The sequence below is a fragment of the Larimichthys crocea genome, chromosome XXI (assembly GCF_000972845.2).
Source record: "Larimichthys crocea isolate SSNF chromosome XXI, L_crocea_2.0, whole genome shotgun sequence".
Classification (NCBI taxonomy): Eukaryota; Metazoa; Chordata; class Actinopteri; family Sciaenidae; genus Larimichthys; species Larimichthys crocea.
The window spans coordinates 16482119-16504572 of record NC_040031.1 but is presented as its reverse complement, the minus strand read 5'-3'; the positions used below and the strand labels follow the sequence as shown (position 1 = coordinate 16504572).

Sequence of the window (22454 nt, the reverse complement as noted above, 5' to 3'; positions counted from 1 at the left end):
ATTGTCACTGTAGTATTCATTTTCTTTTATACATTCATTTGCAGCAAGAAAAACAGAATGACATGAAAAACAGACTTGTGCAAAACATTTGCAAGTTTCATGTTACGGAAGCCTGATTATGTTTAAATCATTACAGCACATAATGTATATTTTTAGTTACATAAATGTGAATTATATGCAGAAACTGTAACAGTAACTTAAGAGTTTGACTTTGTTTTTCTCTTGTGATCATATAGATTGCAGATTGTACATTTAATGTTAAAATAACAAGTCAAACAATTTAGACAAGAGGCCAAATTCAGACAATAAATAGACAACATCTACCACAGATTAAACAGTTAAGAAATTAAAAGCATCTCACATATACAGTACCTGCTGGTCAAGAATTTAAAGACAGTGCTTTGGAGTGTGCAGAGAGAAAAATAAAACATTCAGGATATTAAACTCCTGAGTCTTTTTTAAATACGTATTTTGGTTAAAAATGTGCAGATACAACAATAATATAATTTAAGATCCATACACCAACCATGAACTCACAGCACTGCCCATTACCATTCTTTCAGTTCATATCCCGCACTCTTTGACATATTGCTTCAGTGAATTCGGAGCATTTTGAGTTTCCTCCCAGGTCCTTTGTTAAAACCTTAAAGACAGACAACAAAAACATTATGAATGAGAATAAAGGCATATAACCAAAAGGGTCATGTCTTAACTTCTTGAGAAGTAGATTACCTTTTTGTCACGAATGGTGTCATAGCATGCTGTTTCAATCTTCTTGGCGTGACCGTGAAGACCCATATGCCGCAGCATCATGACTGCACTGAGCAGCAAGGCGGTGGGGTTGGCCATGTCTTTTCCTGCTATATCTGGGGCAGTTCCGTGAACCTGACAGGAGAAATGAATCACAATCATTTTCTGAAAATATAAATACAAACACAGGTGAGACCTTCACCAACTCATGGCACACCATAGTTTGATCATGAGAGTAACTGTTTAACTTGTGAAGACAAAGAAGTCTGACAAATAAAAAAAGAACATACCGACTCAAATATGGCAACACCATTGGCCCCAATGTTTCCACTAGGGGTCACTCCAAGACCTCCAATTAGTCCAGCACAAAGATCACTGTAATGGTAAACACATACAGTTACCTTTGGACTTATTCATGTGCACACACTTTGACACAATTTTGAACTGATGCCATGAATGTCTGACAATGTATTAAGTGCATGGTCACAACACAGTTGGCATGACATCTTCACTTGTTAAATGTTAAAATTATTTACAGGTTAGTGTAACTATTTTTGCCTAATTGATGCAAATCTACTGCCTGGTTGAATCCACTCAGCTCCACTCTCCTGGTTTTAACATATTTCTACACATATGTTAAAACATAATGACACGATTGTGTGCATATGTGTGTACATACAGTATGGATGATTTGGTGTACGATAATTGAATTTTCTGGTAAAAATGTTGCATGGTAAAAATGTAATGATGCACAACAGTGATGGAGGACATGCCATCTGTCTTACCTCAAGATATCTCCATACAAATTTGGCATCACTAAAACATCAAACTGTGTGGGGTCCTGTACCATCTGTAGAAACAAAAGTATAAAAATGCCACCATAAGTTAGGAATGTTAAACATGCAAAATGTCCTTATCCGTTTTCTTAAATTGGGACTTACATTGAGGCACACGGTATCCAAATACATCTCAGCGAATTTTACATCTTTGTGCTTTTCAGCAGCCTCTCTGCATTTCCGTAGGAAAAGCCCATCTGACATGCGCCTAGAAAAATGAGGACAACCATTTCATGTAAGCAAATCATTTTAAAATAACTAATTAAGTAAAGTAATTTGTACCAAATACAACTTACATAATATTGGCCTTATGAACAGCAGTAACACTGGCCCTCTGATTATTTCTGGCATATTCAAAAGCATACTCTGCGATGCGTTGGCTGGCTTGCTCTGTAATGAGCTTAATACTCTGTACAACTCCATCAACAATCTGAAAATATACACATCCAAGGAAGATTCAGGTAAAACCTGTAAATCATGTTTGAGTTATTTCAAAAACAAAATCTCAACGATTGTAATGCTAAATATCAAATCTATGGCATCTATGCTGAGGAAGCAAAATAAGATTTTGAGACATAAAGTTATGTGTTGTTAAAGGGTCTTACCACATGCTCAATCCCACTGTATTCTCCCTCAGTGTTCTCCCTGATGGTTACCAGGTTCACGTCACTGTAGGGGGTCTTGTAGCCCTCAATGGACACACAGGGACGCACATTGGCATACAGATCAAAGGTTTTCCTCAGCAGCAGGTTCATAGACGGGTGGCCAGCAGCTATTGGCGTCTTCAAAGGACCTGTAGATTTTTAAGTAATTCAGAATTATTTACTATTTCACCTGCCGACACAAAACACAGGAAAAAACTTTTTACTCTCTATAAAAAACAACAAAGAAAAATGTATGACCATATCGTCAGCAATAACTTATAGGCAATTAATTCAATTTGAATTAAGAGGGTTAACCTTTTAGGCCGATTTTGTTACGGTCCATTGATTCTTTGGCATCAGGAGGGATCATCCACTTGCCACCGGGTCCTTGGATGGCTGTAACATTTCTCTCTTCCCACTGAATAGGTGCCTGAATCAAACGTGTACAGCAAAAACACTACATTAGTTTACATCATTTCCATTTATTTCTGACTTTATTTGTGTTTCTGATTTGATCTGGTTTTGTTTATTGTGTACCATTTTTTGAGTAATACAAACAGTGTTACATTGCAACTTCATAAATCAAATCAAATTAAATCAAATTACATTTTATTTGTAAGTAAGTCACAAAGTACATTTGCCTCGGAGGGCTTTACAATCTGTACAGGGAGTGACACCCTCTGTCCTTAGAAATCATTTTTTTGCTGGTTAAAGTTTGTGGTGAACAATGATGTAATTTTTATTTTTTTTTGGCTTCTCCAGAACTAACTTTAGCTGCTGCAAATATCTCCATAACAGCATCGGAGATCTCTGGACCGATTCCATCCCCAGGAATGAGAGTAACAGTATGAATCTGTGAGGCACAACAAAGACACACAACATTCAGTGACACAAGATTATTAGTACTATTATTAGTTTATATATATATTTGTTCTTAATAGATGGTTACTTGTTTACATATGTTGTTTTTGTTTGTTTGTATACTGGAGTATTGTAACAATAATAATTACCCTGGGATTATTAAAGTATTTCAGATTCTGATTTATTGAGCCCCATTTATCTGTCACATTCAACCTTTAATACAGGGAATACATTACATGAAAAAATCTTGAATAAAGTTTCACTGTGACTCTAGAGAGGAAAGGTACATACCCCACGAGTGAACGCCCTGGGTTGTGGAGTCTCTTTCTTCAAAGCTCCAACCATCCATGACACCTGACAATCAAAAATCAATAATGTTGAAAAACATGAATGACTTTGGGGAACAATTTGCAAAAGGACAATGTCTCAGATTCAAAGCAAGCGTTATCGGTCAGGCAATTTTCTGTTTGTCTTGTTCAGAATATCAGCAAATGAATAAGCTTTGGCTTAGTGTAGGAGCAGGAGCCCATGCATTACCTTGAAAGGCCCGCAACAAGGGCAAAGGCGAATTTGACAGCTTACATCTTAGCTCAGCTCTTGTAGAAATGATGGCAATAGAAAATGCCCATCCTAGATTTGAATGCTACTGAGGGAGATTACTAGAAAACACCTTCCTAGCGCAGCAAGGGCAGTCAAAGTTACAATACGTGAGCTCGACTTACTTCTTGAGCCTTGATTTTATCCTTGCCACTGAGCGGTAAACCCCACTTCCTTAGCACATTAAGAATCTGTAAGCGACATTTCATGCAGACATGTTGCCACATTGAAACCGACTTGAGCAGCTTTAAGCTGTAAACTAAACACGTAGCAAGAGAAACTCCTGTTTTCGTTAGAGACGCTAGCTAAACTAGCTATCTGAATAGCAGTCAGGAGTCAGGTTGCTATAGTAACTAGCGCCGTGCTAGTTAGGAGCTAGCTGCGCTGCAGACTTTCACTGTGTTAAACGACAAAGACGTTCATGTAAAGATGATGAGCTGACAAACAAAAGCCCCCGCGTTTGGTACAATACAAAACAGGTTATATTACATAAATATATATACATGTTCTCGTACATACCGCTGACCTCCACGCCTTGCCTGCCATCATAAACCAGCCAAGGTCGACGCAGCAGCAGCAGCAGCAGAAGTCAAGTTAGCTACAGTTCAAAGCGGATGAATGACTTTCCTTTCAAAATAAACCCTCAATTAAATGAATTCACACCTCAGATGTCGTCGGGATTCATGAGTATTTCAGTTCAGTTTGTAGTAGTAGTCACTCTTTTTATTTCTTATATAATGTTCTTCTGCCCATTGCATGCTTTACAGCCATGAGCCCCTTCACTCTTACTCTGAAAGGCCTGTCCGGATTTGCACTTACATTTAATGAAGTGACTTTACTTCATACAGGCTATACAGTGGTTTTCAAGCTAAGGTCCAGGGACCAACAGGGGCCCTTGATTGGATTGTGTGCGTGTGTGTGTGTGTGCGTATTTATTTAATTTTATCACATTTTCTTTAAGTTGGAACAACAAAGAAATAATCAGGGATGGCCACTTTGATCAGTAACTGTCTAGTAAGACTTATTTTTTAATATTTAAATAAAGGAGATTCCTTATGACAAAGTGCTCTCAAATTGGGGGTCTGTGGTCTAATGTACATACTGTCAGGATCCTTGACATGAATAAGGTTTGGTATTTTCTGGTCTGATTAACCACACATGATAACTAAATGCAAGCGTATCAGAGAAAAAAATAATATCTGTTACTATAAATGATGTAATAATATACTGTTGGTGAGAAGTATGGATGGCCTGGAACTCGTAGATTTGTCATATCCAAGTCATGTACGCCACATATAAAAGATACAGACATGTACACATGTATATAATGTGCATAACCACCTAATTCATGTATAAAAAGTAATGTTACATCCCCTTCTATGTTTATTCTTTACATTATTTGCCTTATTTTACAATGCACAGAAATGCTTCACTTGTATGGTATGATGCAGTTTGTCGTTGCTTTCTATATTTATTTATATCTACACATACTGTACATAATAGCTCTATGTTTAAACTATTTTTGTACAACTTTGTATTTCTCTGGTCATCTATTTCTATCTTCCTGTGTGTCAGCACACGTAAGAGCAACTTTAAAACCTCAGTCAAATTCGGCCAACAAAGCTGACAATTACCACCAGCAAGCGGCGCCAGTGGACCACTTTTTGAGTACTATTACCACCATTAGTGACTTCCACATCATTAATACACGTTTTTTTTTGCTTCTGGATGTGTAAGCAGTGCAGGTACGCAGCAGTTGCCCCAAAGCAGACTTTGTAGATGTGATGTACACATTTATAAGCATTGTATTTCCCACAAGTTGATTGTACATGTAATAAACTTTATGATATAAAACAAGTAAAAACAGCGAAAACAATCAATCACTTTCCTGTTGCAAAAAGTCCAACTTACAAAGCAAGCATACAGCATGGGACACATTAACTCCCAAAATTATCCAACAATGCAAAATGGAGAAAAGCTCTTTACTTAAACCAATAGAAATTCTTAAGCAGCATAGCTCTTAGCATAAAAGCAGCCTACAACATGGTACAAAATGCACACTGTGCAAGTAAAGACACCTTAGAGCCAAACTGAGGGGTGTCAGTATGGATTAAGGTTTTCAAACCACTTACATGTATCGTCACTTACCCGACGCATAGGACGACAACAAATGCCTCGCACTGCAGCACATGGCATGTGTTGTCTGGCAATGATACTTATCAAGCATTTGGATGTAGCTTAGTATTTGAAAATCCTACAGTACATTAGCCACGGTTTATTACACAACAAAAACACAAATGTGTCCAAAGCAGCCCCGACTCAGATGGCATACTGCTTTGGCTGCTTCTTCAGGCTCATAGATCTTTCAGTTTGTGAAATGACGTGAGTGGCTCTGTTGTTCAGCAGCCTGCATTCATGAAGGACATCTGTTGAAAAAGAAATGTAGAGCGAGGATTTTAAAAGGATACCGTGCTGTAAACACAGATAAGATGACAACTGGGTCACACGCAACACTCATCTCACCGTTAAACTGTTTGTAGGCTTCTTCGATAATGGCATTGTTTGATCTCTTAATCTCCCAGTAGCTATCCTCCACCCAGGGTTTGCAATCAGGATGTTCAACAAGCTGACCGTTCTTGTATAAACCAGCTAAACATTTATATAATAAAAAAACAAAGAAAACATTCATTTGAGCAGCGTCCGACACAACAAATACATCACAGATGTCAGAAATGCCACTGGAAGATTGTGTATGCAAGAAAAACACTACGTCTGACAGCTGAACTTAATCTGACGTATTGTCATGATGCAATAACACACTCGTTAACAAATGTACCTTTGATGGTATCGTCAATGTCTTTACATAATTGATATAAATCACTCCCACGTCCGACGACTCTTTCGCCTGCAATTTAAACAGAAAGATATTTAAATGCAATTCAAGTACATTTAACAGTCTAAGAGAGATGATGAAAAGGGAAATGGATCTTACCATCCAGCACCTTTATGTTGGGGAACATCTCAAGAAGTATGGTTCTATACGACGGGTTCCTGCACACTAGACATAGACAAAGTGATTTGTGAGTTCGCTTATCAAGATTTCCCATCGAGAAGAGTGATTTCAAGTCACTAGAAATTACCTGGATTGGTATAATTGTAAGTGTTGTCTTTAAAACGTATATTTTCTAGCTTCCTCAAAGGCTGAAGGCATTGCAGGCTCTCAATGCTGTTGAAAAACAAAACAGATAAAAGATTTTTACACGAGCAATTCAGAATATTGCTCTTAAAAAATAGATTTTTAGACTTGTAGCAAAATATTTGTATGTTAAACATAAAATGACATGTTTAGTACACATCCTTGTTCATCTAGGGAAAGCATTTGGTTAGGGGTTATATAATAATACCTGGATATGATATTGCCAGCCACGTTTAAATTCTGTAAACTCTCACAACTGCGTAGGGGCTCTGAAATGATAAAAGCAACACCGTCACATAAAAAAAAAAATCTAATTCTATCCATGATAGACATCCTTGATGAATACATCAAGGATCAACGTGAATACACAGCACAGAAACGACACAATCACTCCCAAAAATCGTACCTAGATTGGAAATCCTGTTTGCAGACAAATTGAGAACAGAAAGAAGCCGAAGAGATGCTAGAGGAGCTAAATTTGTGATGCTATTTCCAGAGAGGTCCAGTCTCTCCAAATTCATACACTCCCCGATGCATCCAAGATCATGTGTTCCTGCAGGATACACAAATATTAAACAACACGAACAGGTCATTTTATCGAAGGCTTAAAATCGTGGTATACTGTAAATCTTACCAAGACCTCTCAGTTTGAGGAAAAGTATTGACTCCAAATCAAATTCTCCCGTACGGGACTTGAGCAGCAGAGCGGTTATCTTCTCATAGTCTGCATCTGAGAAAGAATCAGAGAAAACACAAATTCACGTACGACCCCCCTTATTATTTGTGAGTCAGCGCTGCAAAAGCAGAACGCTGGAGGCACTGAGCTCTTCTGCTTACGGGGGGAACAATCTTACAACCCACGCAGTCGTCTCTAAATAGTAAAGACCGTGAATTTCACATGAAGCAGATTTTCCCCTCTTTGTCAGGCTCCAGAGGAAAAGGGGGTCACGAACAAGCAGATGTACTGCCGTGCTGTGTTTTGTCTGTAAATGGCTTAAGCTTGAAAGCATGAAGTTATTTTTGGTTTAATTTCCTGAGGCAGTGACTCACTTTAGACTAGACTATAATGAACACTGCTTCATCAGCCTGCACTGAAATCACTTATTTCCCTGAGATTAACCAGAAATAATGTTACTTTTTTTGTAAAATGTCCTGTTTTCCTGATATACAGCAACACAGGTTTTTATTTATTTACCTTTAGGAGCTGTAACACCACTATAATAATAATAATAATGAGAGAAAAGGGTCGTGGGTGGGATGGGAACACCAAACACACCTTTACATGTTAACACCTGCAGAAATTTAAGGTGATGGGTGTTTAGCTTAGCAACCAGCTGATGTTACAGCTAATGTGGGTAGCTACTTGTATTTTAACTAGAAACGTCACAAGGAAAGCGGCTGCGTTACTTCATGAGGATGATTTAAATCGGTGGGTTGTTTCATGAAATGGTTTTTGTTTTGTTTTTGTTTTCTCCAATGATGACAGACGTAAAATTGCCAAGCAACGGACGTTGTTAGCTAAGGCTAGCACAGGCGTAGCGTAGCAACAAGCTATATCCATGACAACTTACCTTGGTCTTTATCTCGCTTCGAGTCCATCGTGTGCAACTTTGCTACTTAAAAAGAGAGAGAAAAAAGCGACTGTTTCAGCCAGTGTGGTAGAAAGGCAAAGCAGTGGTTGTTTTTGAGGGAAGTGTGAAACTGGCATCTGTCCTGGGGGGGTCGCAGTTAGGACACGATGCTGCAGTAGCGCGCAGGTGGATGTGACGGACTTCATCTCCGCAGACCAGCGTCAGCTGGAAGAAGGGAGGAGGAGGAGACACAGTGTGGTGGAGGGCTGGACGAGGATAAAGACAGGAAACATGTATAATGTTTCTTTTGTGCAACAGGTTAATTCAAAGTGTTATTATTACAACACTGACCCCCAGGTAAAGCATACAGATACAATACACATACTTTAATTTATGCTTCCACTTTGCCTTTGTTCACTGCATATCAGCTGGGAATACATACATGCATGCGGCATTGCTTAAACAAAACACACACAGTATATACCATATGATACATTAGAAATGAAATTACATGAAACATAAACATAAAGTTTTTACCTAAAATACTGATATGTTAATGCCTTAATATCACTACTACTTCTATTACTACCGCTAACTAACTAACTACTACTACTAATAATAATAATAATGGTACAAAACAAACGCCACTTATATAATTACATATACATTACATGTAATTAATATGTAGTTACAACTCCACACACAAGCTGCCCCACTGTCTAGTTAAGACAGCACCGTAATTACTTTCATTTGTTTATTTATTTATTTATTTACCCGAAGTCCTATTGGTCTGTCTTGACTCCGGTGGAGAGCAGCTGTGTGCGTAAAAACCAGCTCAGATCAGCTTGCAGACATCCACCTCTGGCTCCGACACGACTGGACACTAGTCCACTTTTCAGGTTTCTTTTTGAATGCGCCCTCTGCTTTTTGCTGTCATGGCGGATAAGGACAACAACAACAACAACAACAACCCTTTTTAATATTTTTCGACGTTTTCCACCTTTTCTGTGCGGGGACTTTGTCTCTGCGGACACATTAAATGCCTTTCATTGAGGAAAGGCTTTGGACGTTCAGTGTTGTGAATGTGTACAAGCAACAAATCATCTGATTAAGATGGGTAATAAGCAAACAATATTTACGGACGAGCAACTTGACGCCTACCAGGTAAGCTTTCATGCCTGTGTGTACCTGCAGCATGTTGGAGAATGTATCCAAAATCATGTCAAGGATAAGACTTTATTTGTTAGTAAATGGTGATCTGCAGTGTAGATCCAAACCCAAGTTTAGTTCAGTCAATGAAATTATTAAGACACTATGATAATTATTAAGATATTTACCTCCTTACAGAGTCCCATGTGTCTTTGGTAAAACAAGAAATACTGATACTGGGCTGGTCACATCCATTAAAGACAATTAAAGCAATAATCAATTTCCTTCTGGAGTCTGCTAGATAGCATAGTCTTGTAGGTCAGAGTAGCAGAAGGTCTTGACTTCATTGCAAACTGGAGCATCTCATGTTAATTGTGCCACCACCTGAGAAGATCAGATCTTTTATTCCCCGTAACAATAATCCAGGTTTTTTTCCGTGAAGACGCACATCTTCATGTGCACAGGTTTACCATGGGATAGGATGTGGGCTTAATAATTGATGCCAAGCCGGTGTGATATGCCGTGAAACTCTACTCTCAGGAGACAGTTTAGTTCTCAAGAGCCTCTCTGGTTACTCCTGTGACTCCTGCTTTAAAGCCCTTATTATACACTACTGCTTTCTGTTTGCCTTACTAGTTATTTTCCCTTTTGAGTAGCAATATATTTTATATCTATATTTATTTAGGAGAGGAATAAATAACACCTTCAGCAACTTGAAATCAGATGAATGAGCTTGAGCTCTGAGTAGAGTTTGTCAGATATAGCTTTACTTACACTGATGGTTTTCAGTGTAACCCAGATATCGTCAGTAGACCCATTTGGACTTGAGTGGATGCAACAGTGAGGCGGGCTCACACAAAATCCTTTCATTTGTTGTTGTTGTTGTTGTTGTCTTTATGCTAATCACGTCATCTCTCAAGCTCAGCTGGCTGCGATCTGCTCCTCACACTCAGGAGCACGGCTCAGACAGAATGAGGTACAAGAGAAAATGTAAATTGAGGTGCCACCAGTAGAGCTGTTGCATAATGTGTGTGCATGTCAGACAACAGCAGATCGTGTTGCTCTGCCTCACATGTTTCTATTGCAAGTGGCATCTGACAACACTCTCACACACATCGTCATTTGGGAGACACCAGACACCTCGACAAGCGTTCACGTTTTACGGTTACCCACGTGACTTCATTGGGACTGTAATGTTGTTTTGTATGACTCACAGGCGTGTCACTCAGAGTGTTTGTAGGCCTTTTATAGATGGTGAATATATTTATTGTACTGTAAACAGTTTGTCACAGCCCACAGTCCTTTATCAAACATCAGTATTTGTCATATTTGTGCTCTGACATGCTGTTTTTCTCTCATTGCAGGACTGCACATTTTTCACACGCAAAGAAATTCTGCGGTAAGAGCTTCATCAGATGTACCCTTTAAATGATTTATTCATTCCTTGGTTACAAATGTACTTAGATCAGTTGTAAGCCACTTCAAACCATGAGATTATACACATAAAACTGTGTGTTTCAAGGCTTCCCTCCCTGCTTTATTTACCGTTATTAAAATGTGCATTAGGTGGACATTAATTTTGCGAGGTATGGCAATCACACACGGCACATTCATTACAAGGGACTGTGTAAAAAAATGTTCATTGTTGGTACATGTGATACGTGAATATTTTTATGTGTTTGTCAGTGTAGATCTAAAGCTTTTGCTCATTATGTTATCTAAACCTTTGAAAGTCATCGTGACCTTTTGACTGCGGTGTTGTTTTCAGTGCCATCCAACAAAGTGTCACATTTCTCCTCCTTTCAACATGTGCAAACTCAACACTTAAAAAAATGAAATAAATATCAATCTACTTACAGTGAGTGCTCTGAGTATCCTGACTCATTGGACGGCATAGTTTATCTCTATCTGACACTCGGCCTCTTGATCACAGGCATAAATTAAACAAATCGTGTGCTTTTTTTTTTTTTTTAATGGAATTCACCGATGACGCTCATGTTTCGGTATCTTTTATCAGTTGTTCTAGATGGTGGATGATAAACAGCTACTTAAAGAAATGAAACACTGGTTTGATTTGCCCTCAGCCTGAATGTGCAGTAAAGGTTGCTTTTAAAAAAATGACTCCAACAGTAAGACATTGCAGAAACAGCATGCTTGTTTAAACTTTATATATAGTAATCCTACAAGAACATTAAAACCATAGCAATACCCAAATTGGACTAAATGTTCTCGTTTTAACTGCATTGGTCACAGTACACTAAGATTTCTGCTGCTCCAAAAGTATTTGTATTTCTCTCCCTTTTCACTTGCTAACAAATTGTGTACATGTTACCTTCACGGTGATATTGAATTAACTTTGTTTCTAAGGCCATTGGTGGGCTGGAGGCAAAATTGACAATCAGCAGAGGGCGTAATTGGTCATACACTTTATGACCTTCATAAAACACTCCTTGTTTCTGTCCACAGCTGCAAACAGTTACCGCACAGTTATGTAACATTAAAGAATCAGAATCATTAAACATCATCACATTTGCAGAAGACATACAGTCCAAACACTTTCAAGGGTCATGGTACATGAGAGCTGCTGGTTTACCCGATCATTTGCTGCAGTGTACCAATGAATCTCCATCATTCTGACAGATTTATCTAATTTAATTGTAGTGAGTTTGTCCTCTAAGACCAGTGGTGCTGCTGATAAATGGCTCTGCTCTGTTAACAAATGTACGCCATGACAGGATTAGTCAAAGGACAGAGTGAAAAGGGGGCTGTAGATAAGCTCTTTACGTGTTTAGCATTCATACAGCCTCCATGCAGATCGTCAACATTATTCTTAATCATGAATGATATTAAACTAAATGATTTCACAGACAAGACAAGAGAAGGACAGGAGAGGGGTTTAAAAAAAAAGAATAATAGTGTTAAAAATTAGGTGATTGTTCTGTTACGGTATGTTTCATTTAGAATTAGTCGTCCTAGCATTTGTACTGTAGAAAAAATAGATAGTAGTTTAATTTGACAGAATTTAATCTCGATTTTTTTTTGTCCACCACCTTGTTTCTGTTTATACCTGTAGGTCAGTCCTACTAGAAACCTCTCAAAGTTGTTCAAGTTGAGTAAAAATCAAATGTTCTCATCGGCAGTAAGCCAGAAGCACAAGAATGAATACAATTACTGAACAAGTGTTTGTATCTTTTGTTCTAGGTTGCACGGCAGATACCATGAGTTAGCTCCACATCTCGTACCGATGGACTACACCAATGATCCTGATTGTAAATTGCCTTTAGCCTTAATAGTCAACATGCCGGAGTTAAAGGTAAAAAAAATAAAAATCCTTTACAGTACGTCAATTATGATGTAACTTGTAAACTCTTTGCAAATGGATCAGCCTCTTTCTACCCACGGTGTGTGCTATTGTGTGTGTTATTTTGGATTGTGCTTAAGGAGACGCTCTTAAAACAAACGTGGCACCCACCGCTCATGTGCACAGACACCTAATCAATACGCACTCTCTTTCAGAGGACAGAATTGATTTTTAACGCTCATCATCACTGATCTGATTGTATGACACCACATTCTTATGGAGGTTAATGTGCCATGAAATGCTCGGCCTCTCGATCCTGACTGATGCATCCTATTTTTAAGCACCTGCCATCTATAAAGAACCATCCAGAAATTCTTTCCAAAAAAAAGCCATGTTAAATAACATCACAGCCATAGACTAACACACAGCTTTATATGGAGTCCTTATCCACCAAGGGTTTAGCACAGATACTCATAATGTGTCCTTCCTCTGGGCATAATTGGCCCTTGCCTGTAAAACTGTCACATGATTGCAGGGCCTGTACAGATGGCAGGGGGAAGATGGGGACCACCAAAGGCAGGATTGATGAGGCCCAGATAATAAACAGTCACACAAAGTCTTCATAAATACATTTTCTACTCGGTTTTATGAGCTGTGTTTGAATGACTGCACTGATTTTAACTCCACTGACTGGATATGCAGTTAAAAATGGCTTCGCTTTAGATGGATGACTGCTGATTATACAAACGGCTTTTTTTGCTGAGCTTGTATTGATCTCAAACATGAAAACCGCTCTCTTGACAACAGCTGTACTTAATGCTTACAGGTATGGAATTAGTAAGATCCCAAGACTCTTTTATGTCCTCCGCTTCAGTGTGAATTTATTACAAGTTGTGTCAAATCAGCTAATCACCTGGGGTATAAAATCCTGAGTAGAAACCTCTGGTTGAGCAATGGAGGAGAAAATATTGGCTTCACCATACCAGCAAAGAGAAGGAGTCAGCTTTTTTTCAGTTGAACCCTGTGATCAGCAGAATACACCTACCGGTTTATACCTCTGCAGCTCATATGTGAAACTGACAACGGCATGTAAACACAAAAGGTCATGAAACTCTCATCTGAACCACATGCTACATATAGCAGTGAATCTTACATTAATGTGTGCAATCATTTGCACTGACGTGTGGAAATGTTCGTCTGTAGGAAAACCCGTTTCGCAGCAGGATCGTAGAGTCTTTCTCAGAGGATGGGATGGGGAATCTCAGCTTCAATGAATTTGTGGACATGTTCTCAGTCCTCAGTGAGATGGCTCCTAGAGAACTCAAGGCCATATACGCCTTCAAAATATACGGTAATTGAAATCTTCTAAAGCGCCCATTATAATTTATTTAGTTTCACCAGAACTCGATGAAATGAAAATTTGAAAATCATTTGCTCTGTTGACAGATTACAATGTGGATAATTACCTGTGCAAAGAAGATCTGGAAAAGACTCTGAATAAGCTAACGAAGGAGGAGTTGACTCCTGAAGAAGTGGAGCTGGTGTGCGAGAAAACCATCGAGGAGGCGGATTTAGATGGAGACAGCAAACTCTCCTATTCAGACTTTGAAAATATGATAACTAGGGCTCCTGACTTTTTAAGGTAATTATATGCACCTCGCTTAAGACCAATAATGTCAATACATTTTACACACTTCAATATGCAAAGCAGTGACACTTTGAAATCAAGCAATGCATGTGTCATCTCCAGCTGTAATGATTACTTACACTTTCACTACGCAGATGGCTTTTAATCATGTTTATCATTTAACTGTCAGCCTAACAGCATCACTTTAATCCTGAGCCACCCCTGTGCCCATTCATTTATATGCAAATGTACTCACCCCTGACTCTCCTTACTGGAATGATGAGCACATCTATTTTTGATTCCTGTGTGTTTATACTCACATTTACAGCAGTTCAGTATATTTGCATGCACAGTGACGACTACGGTTTCAATACTAGTTCCTCTTTTCACTGCAGCACCTTCCACATACGAATCTGAGAGAGCTCCGTGGAAAATTACCAAGGTGGGCAGCGGGGTGGAACTCAGGACTGCACCTGTACCCTGTGCCACGGCACAGTGTATGTCCCCCACTCCCACCATCAAAGAAATCATCTCATCGTCTTCTCTGGCCTCAGTGAAGTCTGCTTAAAGGATAATACTGGATGCAGCTAAATACCCAGGGCTCTGAATTTCTAACAACATAGAAGAAAATATACTTTAATATCCCCTCCTATAAAAGGGCTTGACCTGGATTGGTCTCTTGTTGGGGGAAAAAAAAAAGGTTATTCTTTTCACATTTTAAGGTTGAAAAATGATCAGTGAAACCAGTCAGAAATGAGTCAGACATCGCTGCTTACTTAGCACATTCAAGAATGCATAACATGCTTATCTATTGCACTTGAGATAGCCCCAGTAAAGTCTTCTTACAGTGACACACTAGATATGTAGTAAGGACAAAGCTTGAAGTGAATGAAGGCACATCATCAGCATTAAAGGCATTACAGATGTTTTATGTCAGCTATGCAATATTTGTCTGTTGCTTTTAGTCATTTTAGGTTGTGTTTTTCGCTAGTGCAACTTATGACAATCATGACTTACTGTTCTCCAGTTATATGAAGGGCTCTATCATCTGAACTCATTGTGGTAGCTATCATCTTCTGCCTCAGCCATTATCATAAGATATCACACACAGCCATCTTTTGGATACACGTTGCAGTATTTTATGTGACTTCAGGTATTTATCTTTGAATAAATATTTTTTTCTGTGTGTTCTGAGTGAATTCACATTTTTTTTCATTGTTGTAATCCTTAAATATACAACCTCTCACTGTTAACCAAAGACTAATAATTTTATGCGACTTGTAATATCAGGAACATTTTGTCTATATAACCACCTGCCTCAAGCTACCCACTCACTGATGATGTATTTGTATACACAGTAAAGATAAGGAAACAACTGTGCCCCTGCATTTCCCACCATATGAGCTGTAGTAACTTGTTAAGCAGGATGTGATCATCAGCGTGATTACATCTTACACACACAGTTAATCCCAACGGGGGATCAGGTGGAAATGACCTTGGTCATGTTGGTTTGATGATTAATGGTGTTGATGTTCAGGTCATACAAGAGTCACATACAAGATGTCTTAACATTGTTGCTGCCAACTGCAGTGTCTGCAAAATGAATATGACCTGGTTAATTGTTGCTGAGTCTGATCTAAATACAGAGCAGTTACAAAAGTAGAAATCGGGACACTAGCTGCGGGCTAAAGCAACATAACACAGCACGACAAGAAATCCAGCACAGACCATTTCAACTAAAGTGTGCGATGTGGAAACTACAACACTACAACAAGTTTTTTAGTTTTAAAGTGGACTTATGGACACTGCCAGCTATGAAAACTATGAAAAATGAGGAAGTGTCGTATTTTCGTCTGAAAGAGGAGGATGTTTAAGTCAGTTAAACAGTGTGCAGTCATCAGAGCAACCAGTTAATTCTTCACTACATTATCTCCAGTTCCCTTTATGAGGGCAGTATCAAATATTCAGGGCAATACGGTGCTGATTGTGTGGCTTCATTAATTACTGGTCTCACAGAGAACATCTGTTAATTATGATTCCAGCAGAGAAGCTTCTGGTGCAATGTGATACTGGGGCTGTAAAGCAGCCATAAGCAACTGTTTCTGAGGTTTAGAGCGGCCAAATAGTGTGTGAAACTCACACTGCTTTCACTCCATGGGACCTTGTCTTTTTTAATTTGATCTGATTTAAGATGGTGCCTTAAAGCTTTCACAGCATGACAGTGGAGGTCTGCTTGATGGCACACAACGAGAGTCTTTATGGAAGCTGATGCAGCTGCGTATTCTGTCAATATATCCTACATATTTGATTTCTTCATTACTTTTGTCTTGTAACCATACCTTAGGTAACATTTCCAAGCAGTATATTAACTATTAATAAATGTGTGTTAATAACACACTATGACAATCTGTGCCATAGCGTTACAGTGTCTAATGTATTTACCGGAAACTCCTTCTGTGAAGCCTGTGAAACTGGTGTCACAGTTGTCATCGTATCAAAACAAATCTGTATTCCCATTCTATATGATTATGAAATAGATAGATATAATATATTTATTTCTAGCAGTTATTTTTTATAATCACAAATATTTCTTAATTCTCCATGATAACTGAGCAAACTCTATGAGGCCATGTACCATGACTGAAAGCTTCAAGAGAAGTGAACTTTTCTTTTTTTTTCATCACTATTTCTGAGAATAAACCCACATGTGAACGATTAGTAACACAAAGAAATGTGTTCATACAATTAATCTTTCATTAACTTTCTGGTCAAATACATGAATAAGTTTGAACAGTACTAATACATTATAGTGTCTTATAATCTATTAACTGTTTGTATACTGTTTCTAAAGGATAAGAATTTAATGTAAAGTGTTACCAGTAAGGGAAAATATTATGCCGTTATCACAGGTGCAGAAACCGACTGATGTGCAATCAGGCACTTACAACATCTTGGTCATCACTTATGAGAAGTGACACACATTTCCTTCTGTTTTCCAGTGACGCCTCATCATCTATATCACGTTGCGACAGAGAACATGACAGAAATGTCATCAAACACTGTTGATTTCCTAAGCTGAATGTTTTGATATTTCTTTGTGTTAATCTATCCTGCTTTGCATGACTTCACTTGAAGGGGAAACACCTTATTTCCTTATTTCTGCCACCCAAGTTTGACATAGAATAGCAGATGCTCCCGTATTTAGTCGCTTACAAATAACCGTGACCATGGGTACACAGAAATCTTGTTGAAGTATAAGTTACACTGTGATTGTAGTAGCTACCATTAAAACTATAATTAGAGAGTAAAAGAGCAGCAGCTGATAAAAGATAATAAATGACATTTCAACATCTTTGACCCACTTTCCTGTTGCTGTCGTATACAGACGTTTGAAATATGTATGCAAATAAAGTTTCCTGTGAATGAAACACGGCATTGATGGTACACCCAGTACAGTTTTTACATAAAAATGATATAATCATTTGTCGAACAAAATAATTTTTTACGAGGTTTCGTTTTGAATCTCATTTATGGACTGAATGTGTTTAACATACATCATTTGCTTTGTAAAATGTCAGTACAAAGATGTAAATCTTTTCTAAATAAATACATTAAAAAGCAAAAATACAGCAGATGTTATTTGAATAATTACAAACATGTAAACACATGTTGAATATATATATAAAAAAGAAGCTTTCACAGAGTTAATATTAGTATTAATTAATAGTAATGTTAATATTATATTAAGGTAGGATCGCTGTAGTGTCAAAAAGAAATTAGTGAACATTTTCTTCAGTAGCTGGTAACCTCTTCACTATTTCCTCTTGGCCTCAGGGAACAGCCATTTCCATTTATCATTCTGCAGAGGGTAAAGAAAATGATCATTAAATAAATATGATTAACATTAATTACAACTTCTGCACAATCAAGAATTTAAATGAACACATTTTGACTACATTACTTACTTTTAACCCAAAGGGTGAGGAGTTATGTTTGGGTCTGATGTCCTCCAGAGGCTCGTAAGTGTTGTTGTTGGGTTTAGGTTTGGTGTCCCCGTGGCTGGGAATCAGCTCGTATGTACTGACAGGAGTGAAACGGCCAGTGAATGCTTCACTGGGGACTTCAGCGTAGAGTGAATCATTGTGCTGCTCTGATCTCGTCTCAGACAACGTAGTGTGTGGGCTACCGGACCTGCCAGCCAGGTGATAGATGCCACCGTTGTCCATGTATTCCAGGCTGTGGCTGCTCTTTCGCGTGCTGCACAAGTCTGTCTTCTCTGGCTGCAAGCCACTGTAAGTGGTTTGTCTGAGGGGCTTGGGGGAAAGTCTTGGTGGAGTGTGTGGGGGTGCACTCAGCCTGTAAGATTGCTCTCCGTCAGAGCTGTTGTCGAGAAGTGGTAGAGACCTGCTCTTGCTGTCTAGGTGGCTGAGTTCAGAGTAAACAGAGTACGGTGCTGCCGGAGGACTACACCTCCTTATGTACTGATCCTGGGTTGTAGATCTGTCAGCTCTCCCCAAATTATCCCCAGGTGACTTGTCCTGACAGAGGTGTCTCGGTATCTCCCTGGGTGATTGCTTCCTAAGCTGAGCATACAAAACCTTGTCCTTGTCGTTCATGGGCCCACTATCAAGGTGTCTGCTCCTCCGAGGCAAAGGTGGTACTTCCTGTTTACAAAACAAATCCAAATTTTTAAGTCAGCTTGAAGATACAGTTACAATCTCAGCGTAAGAATAACCCTGTCATTTTTGTACTGTGCTCACCTCTTGTGTCCTGTTGCCCTTTGGTGGACGTGTAGGTGGCTGCTCTGAAGGCAAGTCACCCAGTGGTTTTTGCATGTTCACAGCATTCGTGCTCACAGTTCTGACAGTGGCCACAGGCTTTTCTTTGGGGCTAACCTGGATGATATCATACAGCTCCTCATTCAGCGCCTGAAACACAGAACACCAGTCAGATCTCCATTCTTGATCAGCGTTATACTTAGACAAAGTCACTAAGAAGTTGTGTCTTACCTCAATACACGGAGATGTCAGATACTCTGCGAATGGCTGGATGGGGCTCATCTTGTAGTATTCTATGAGATCAGAGATTGTGTCATGTTCCATAGTGTCTCCGCAGACAACAAACTGGCCTGATTCAATTTGGCTTATCACAAAATGTCGACACCGATCCCTGCCTCTGCATGAGGGGAAAAAAAGTTTGTTAAAGCTTCTTGTAATTAAACAATGTTTCATTATGTGTTAAATTAATATAATATGTCCTTTGATAAAGCTAACAAATAGCTTAGAAGCTGTCCCAGAACTATAAATAGAGAGGACAACACTGATGCTGATTCATTTCAAAATAAACTCATTTTGAAACTAAACTGATACTCACCGGTAAGACAGTATGTATCCGATGGTCTTATCACTGAGACGGATAAGGAAGCAGCCCAGTTCCTTTTCTCTGAGTATTTCTTCAGCATCCCTATAAACAGACCATAAAGAACTTTAAAACCCCACACTTCAAGACTTTTTAGTACAGGTGTTTCCCAAAAAACCATTTGGCCTGAGTTTACGGGAACAGTGAGGCAGGTTTTGAGTGTGTACAGTGAGACGGACCACGTAATTCACCTTGGAAAGTACATTGAATCAAAGGAAAATCCATTTGGTTTCATTTCTTGCATAAACATTACTAATGTTCTAACAAAATCATATCTTGTTTATGTAGGTGTTTATATGTCTGCCAAAGGACAGGGCAGTAGGTGAGAGTGGGTGTATTGCCAAGTATACATTTTCCATCAGAAAATGTCATGACTCCGCAATCCAAGTCATTGTCATAACGTCTTTGACCCGTGAACAGACCGGTCCTAAATGTCAGCCTTTCTAGAATATCACTCATTATATTTAAAATTTTATAAACGTACTAACACTTAAAATGACAGCGCTTCAGTAATAAACCATAAACATTTATTTTCTTGACAAATAAATAAAATCTTCTAAATTAAAAATGCAGCAGAAAAAATAAATAAATAATACATAGCAGCACTTTAGGAAATGGGATATCTTTGTCACAAACAAATTATATTATGAGCATTAAAATTAATTCTTGACCCTTATATATAAATACATAAATAGTAGTTTGAAAAAGATAAGATATTTTTGTTCATAAACTCAGATGTTTCCTCAACAACATCCTTCTTACTTTCTTGTGACGAAGCCCATGAACCAAGTAGGGAAGAAGCCGTTGTGGACGATGAGCTGCACTTGAGTGTCTATGAACCACTTTGAAGCCAGTTCCCTGAGTCTTCCTTCAGTCCCTTCAGCATGAGAATCCATCGATTGTTCCCTTTGATCCATCCTCGCCCGGTCCTAATGAAAAGCACGCAGACAGCAGATGAAGACAACCAGCAGTGTAGCAAAGGCTGTATTTCAATAGTCTAATTTGCTTATTTTCCAGGAGGCGTCAACCTGAGGCTAAAAGTAGCTCAATGTTTGCATTGTTATAGTTTAACACTGGTGCTCCGTGACAAATATGATCACTAATGTGTAAGTTTAACTTAGAGTTTTTAAAAATTACCTGTACAAGATTTCTTTACTGTTAAATTACAATATTTAATCATTTAATTTAACATGGTTCAAAAAATCCTTTCAGCATCCACAATGTCCAAAGTCTGCTGTAATGTCAATCTGATGTTAGGCTAAACTGTTACTTTGCATGCAAATATGTGGTTAATAAGTTGTTAAAACATTAAAGATCTAGTTTACCTTGAAGCAAAATGCCAGACAGGTCCTGAGGCAGGGTGATTTTTGTGATTTTGTATTTCTCTGATCCTTTGTCTTTGACCCTGAAAAGTGACAGATCTTCTGTCTGTGCGGCGCACAGCAATTCCTTTCAATCCCTAGAAAAAGGAGGAAACATTTACTTTATTCTCAGTTGAATGTAAAGCTCATATATTGTGAATTAGTTTTTAGTTGAGATGGTGTACATACCTTTCCTTGAGATTGCCAGTGTGTGGTTTGAACCCGGTGTCATTGCAGCAAACATTAAAATGCTTCTCTCAACTTCTGAACACTCTTTACTGAGGGAGTTGTTTGACCCCACATGGGAGATATAGACAGATGACATTTACAGTTACACACTTTTTTCCACCGGCTTGGAAAGCAGCAGTGTTGAGGCAACGGCACACATGCGCTTCACACAGCTCATTTGCATAACAGAGACGGCTAAGGGCTGCTGAACAAAGCAAGAGCTTCCTGAAGAGAAACGGAAAGTAAGCTGTACAGAAACTGTGGTTTGTGTGCACACAAGAGCGTTGGTTTTGCAAGAGGAGATGTTTTACCCACAGACTGTCTGATTACTGTAGTAATGGGGAGATAAGTTGCGTCAGCAGTTGATCTATATTCTCTGACCTGGGTTTGCAATGAATTCACATAGCTGATGTGTCAGGGGCCAAATGTGTGAAGGATGGAACTATTTGGGAAGATACATGCAGAGATTTCTGAGGGCAGAGACAAACCTCTAATGAGATATTTCCCAGCCTTGTTTTTAAGGTATTCATCAATCATGGCTAACTTATTCCCCCCATGGATGAAGCAGTCATTGTGAATCACTGCTTTCTGCTTGGTGGTGAACAGTAGGAGCTCCCTGTGGGGGAGAAACAATAACCAGAAATAGTCTGTGTCACACTGAGCGGGATGAGCATCCTCCAGTGTTAACAAACAGACATACTGCTACTTTTCCCAACACACAGCTGCATCAGAATTTTTTTATTTATTTAGGCTTGTTATCCATCTACACAGCCTCCAATTACCCTATAAGTTCCATCTATGACTAAGTACTGTTACACTTATCTGACCTAGAATTTCAACATCATTTCAACAGAGCTGTGTGTGTCTTTGTGAGTCATTATGTGCTCCTCTGGGGGTGTGGAGAGGTTTGGGGTC

The 22454-nt window shown here is 38.7% G+C and overlaps 4 protein-coding genes across 10 annotated transcripts; 1 reads left to right on the top strand and 3 right to left on the bottom strand.

Annotated features, from left to right (window-relative positions):
* Positions 1-84: 84 nt before the first annotated feature.
* idh3a (isocitrate dehydrogenase (NAD(+)) 3 catalytic subunit alpha) lies at positions 85-4336 on the bottom strand. Of its 2 annotated transcripts, XM_019262620.2 has the most exons (12): positions 4208-4293; positions 3814-3879; positions 3383-3445; positions 3000-3083; positions 2546-2660; positions 2192-2379; positions 1883-2016; positions 1692-1794; positions 1536-1600; positions 1041-1125; positions 733-885; positions 85-643 (listed from the first exon to the last, which is right to left on the bottom strand). In XM_019262620.2, the coding sequence occupies exons 1-12, from the start codon at positions 4235-4237 to the stop codon at positions 560-562; spliced, it is 1170 nt and encodes a 389-aa protein (XP_019118165.1). In that variant the 5' UTR covers positions 4238-4293; the 3' UTR covers positions 85-559. The 2 variants fall into 2 exon arrangements, with proteins under 2 accessions (XP_019118165.1, XP_010727734.2); XM_010729432.3 differs by lacking the exon at positions 3814-3879 and having other exon boundaries at positions 95-643; positions 4208-4336.
* A 1141-nt stretch (positions 4337-5477) lies between these two features.
* lrrc61 (leucine rich repeat containing 61) lies at positions 5478-8595 on the bottom strand. The gene is made up of 9 exons (XM_027273169.1): positions 8456-8595; positions 7519-7614; positions 7291-7437; positions 7093-7153; positions 6829-6914; positions 6681-6746; positions 6525-6593; positions 6212-6337; positions 5478-6114 (listed from the first exon to the last, which is right to left on the bottom strand). The coding sequence occupies exons 1-9, from the start codon at positions 8481-8483 to the stop codon at positions 6008-6010; spliced, it is 786 nt and encodes a 261-aa protein (XP_027128970.1). The 5' UTR covers positions 8484-8595; the 3' UTR covers positions 5478-6007.
* cib2 (calcium and integrin binding family member 2) lies at positions 8202-15704 on the top strand. Of its 6 annotated transcripts, none has more exons than XM_019272230.2 (7): positions 8699-8773; positions 10969-11003; positions 12678-12712; positions 12806-12917; positions 14109-14256; positions 14352-14547; positions 14928-15704. In XM_019272230.2, the coding sequence occupies exons 4-7, from the start codon at positions 12849-12851 to the stop codon at positions 14947-14949; spliced, it is 435 nt and encodes a 144-aa protein (XP_019127775.1). In that variant the 5' UTR covers positions 8699-8773; positions 10969-11003; positions 12678-12712; positions 12806-12848; the 3' UTR covers positions 14950-15704. The 6 variants fall into 6 exon arrangements, with proteins under 6 accessions (XP_027128974.1, XP_027128972.1, XP_019127775.1 ...); XM_027273172.1 differs by having other exon boundaries at positions 8716-8812; XM_027273173.1 differs by lacking the exons at positions 8699-8773; positions 12678-12712 and adding an exon at positions 8202-8313.
* Positions 15705-18042: 2338 nt separating this feature from the next.
* Positions 18043-21674, bottom strand: LOC109141535 (SH2 domain-containing protein 7). Its single transcript, XM_019272232.2, has 8 exons — positions 21501-21674; positions 21276-21409; positions 20713-20879; positions 19906-19995; positions 19542-19707; positions 19293-19460; positions 18498-19196; positions 18043-18391 (listed from the first exon to the last, which is right to left on the bottom strand). The coding sequence occupies exons 1-8, from the start codon at positions 21634-21636 to the stop codon at positions 18347-18349; spliced, it is 1605 nt and encodes a 534-aa protein (XP_019127777.1). The 5' UTR covers positions 21637-21674; the 3' UTR covers positions 18043-18346.
* Between the last annotated feature and the right edge of the window lie 780 nt (positions 21675-22454).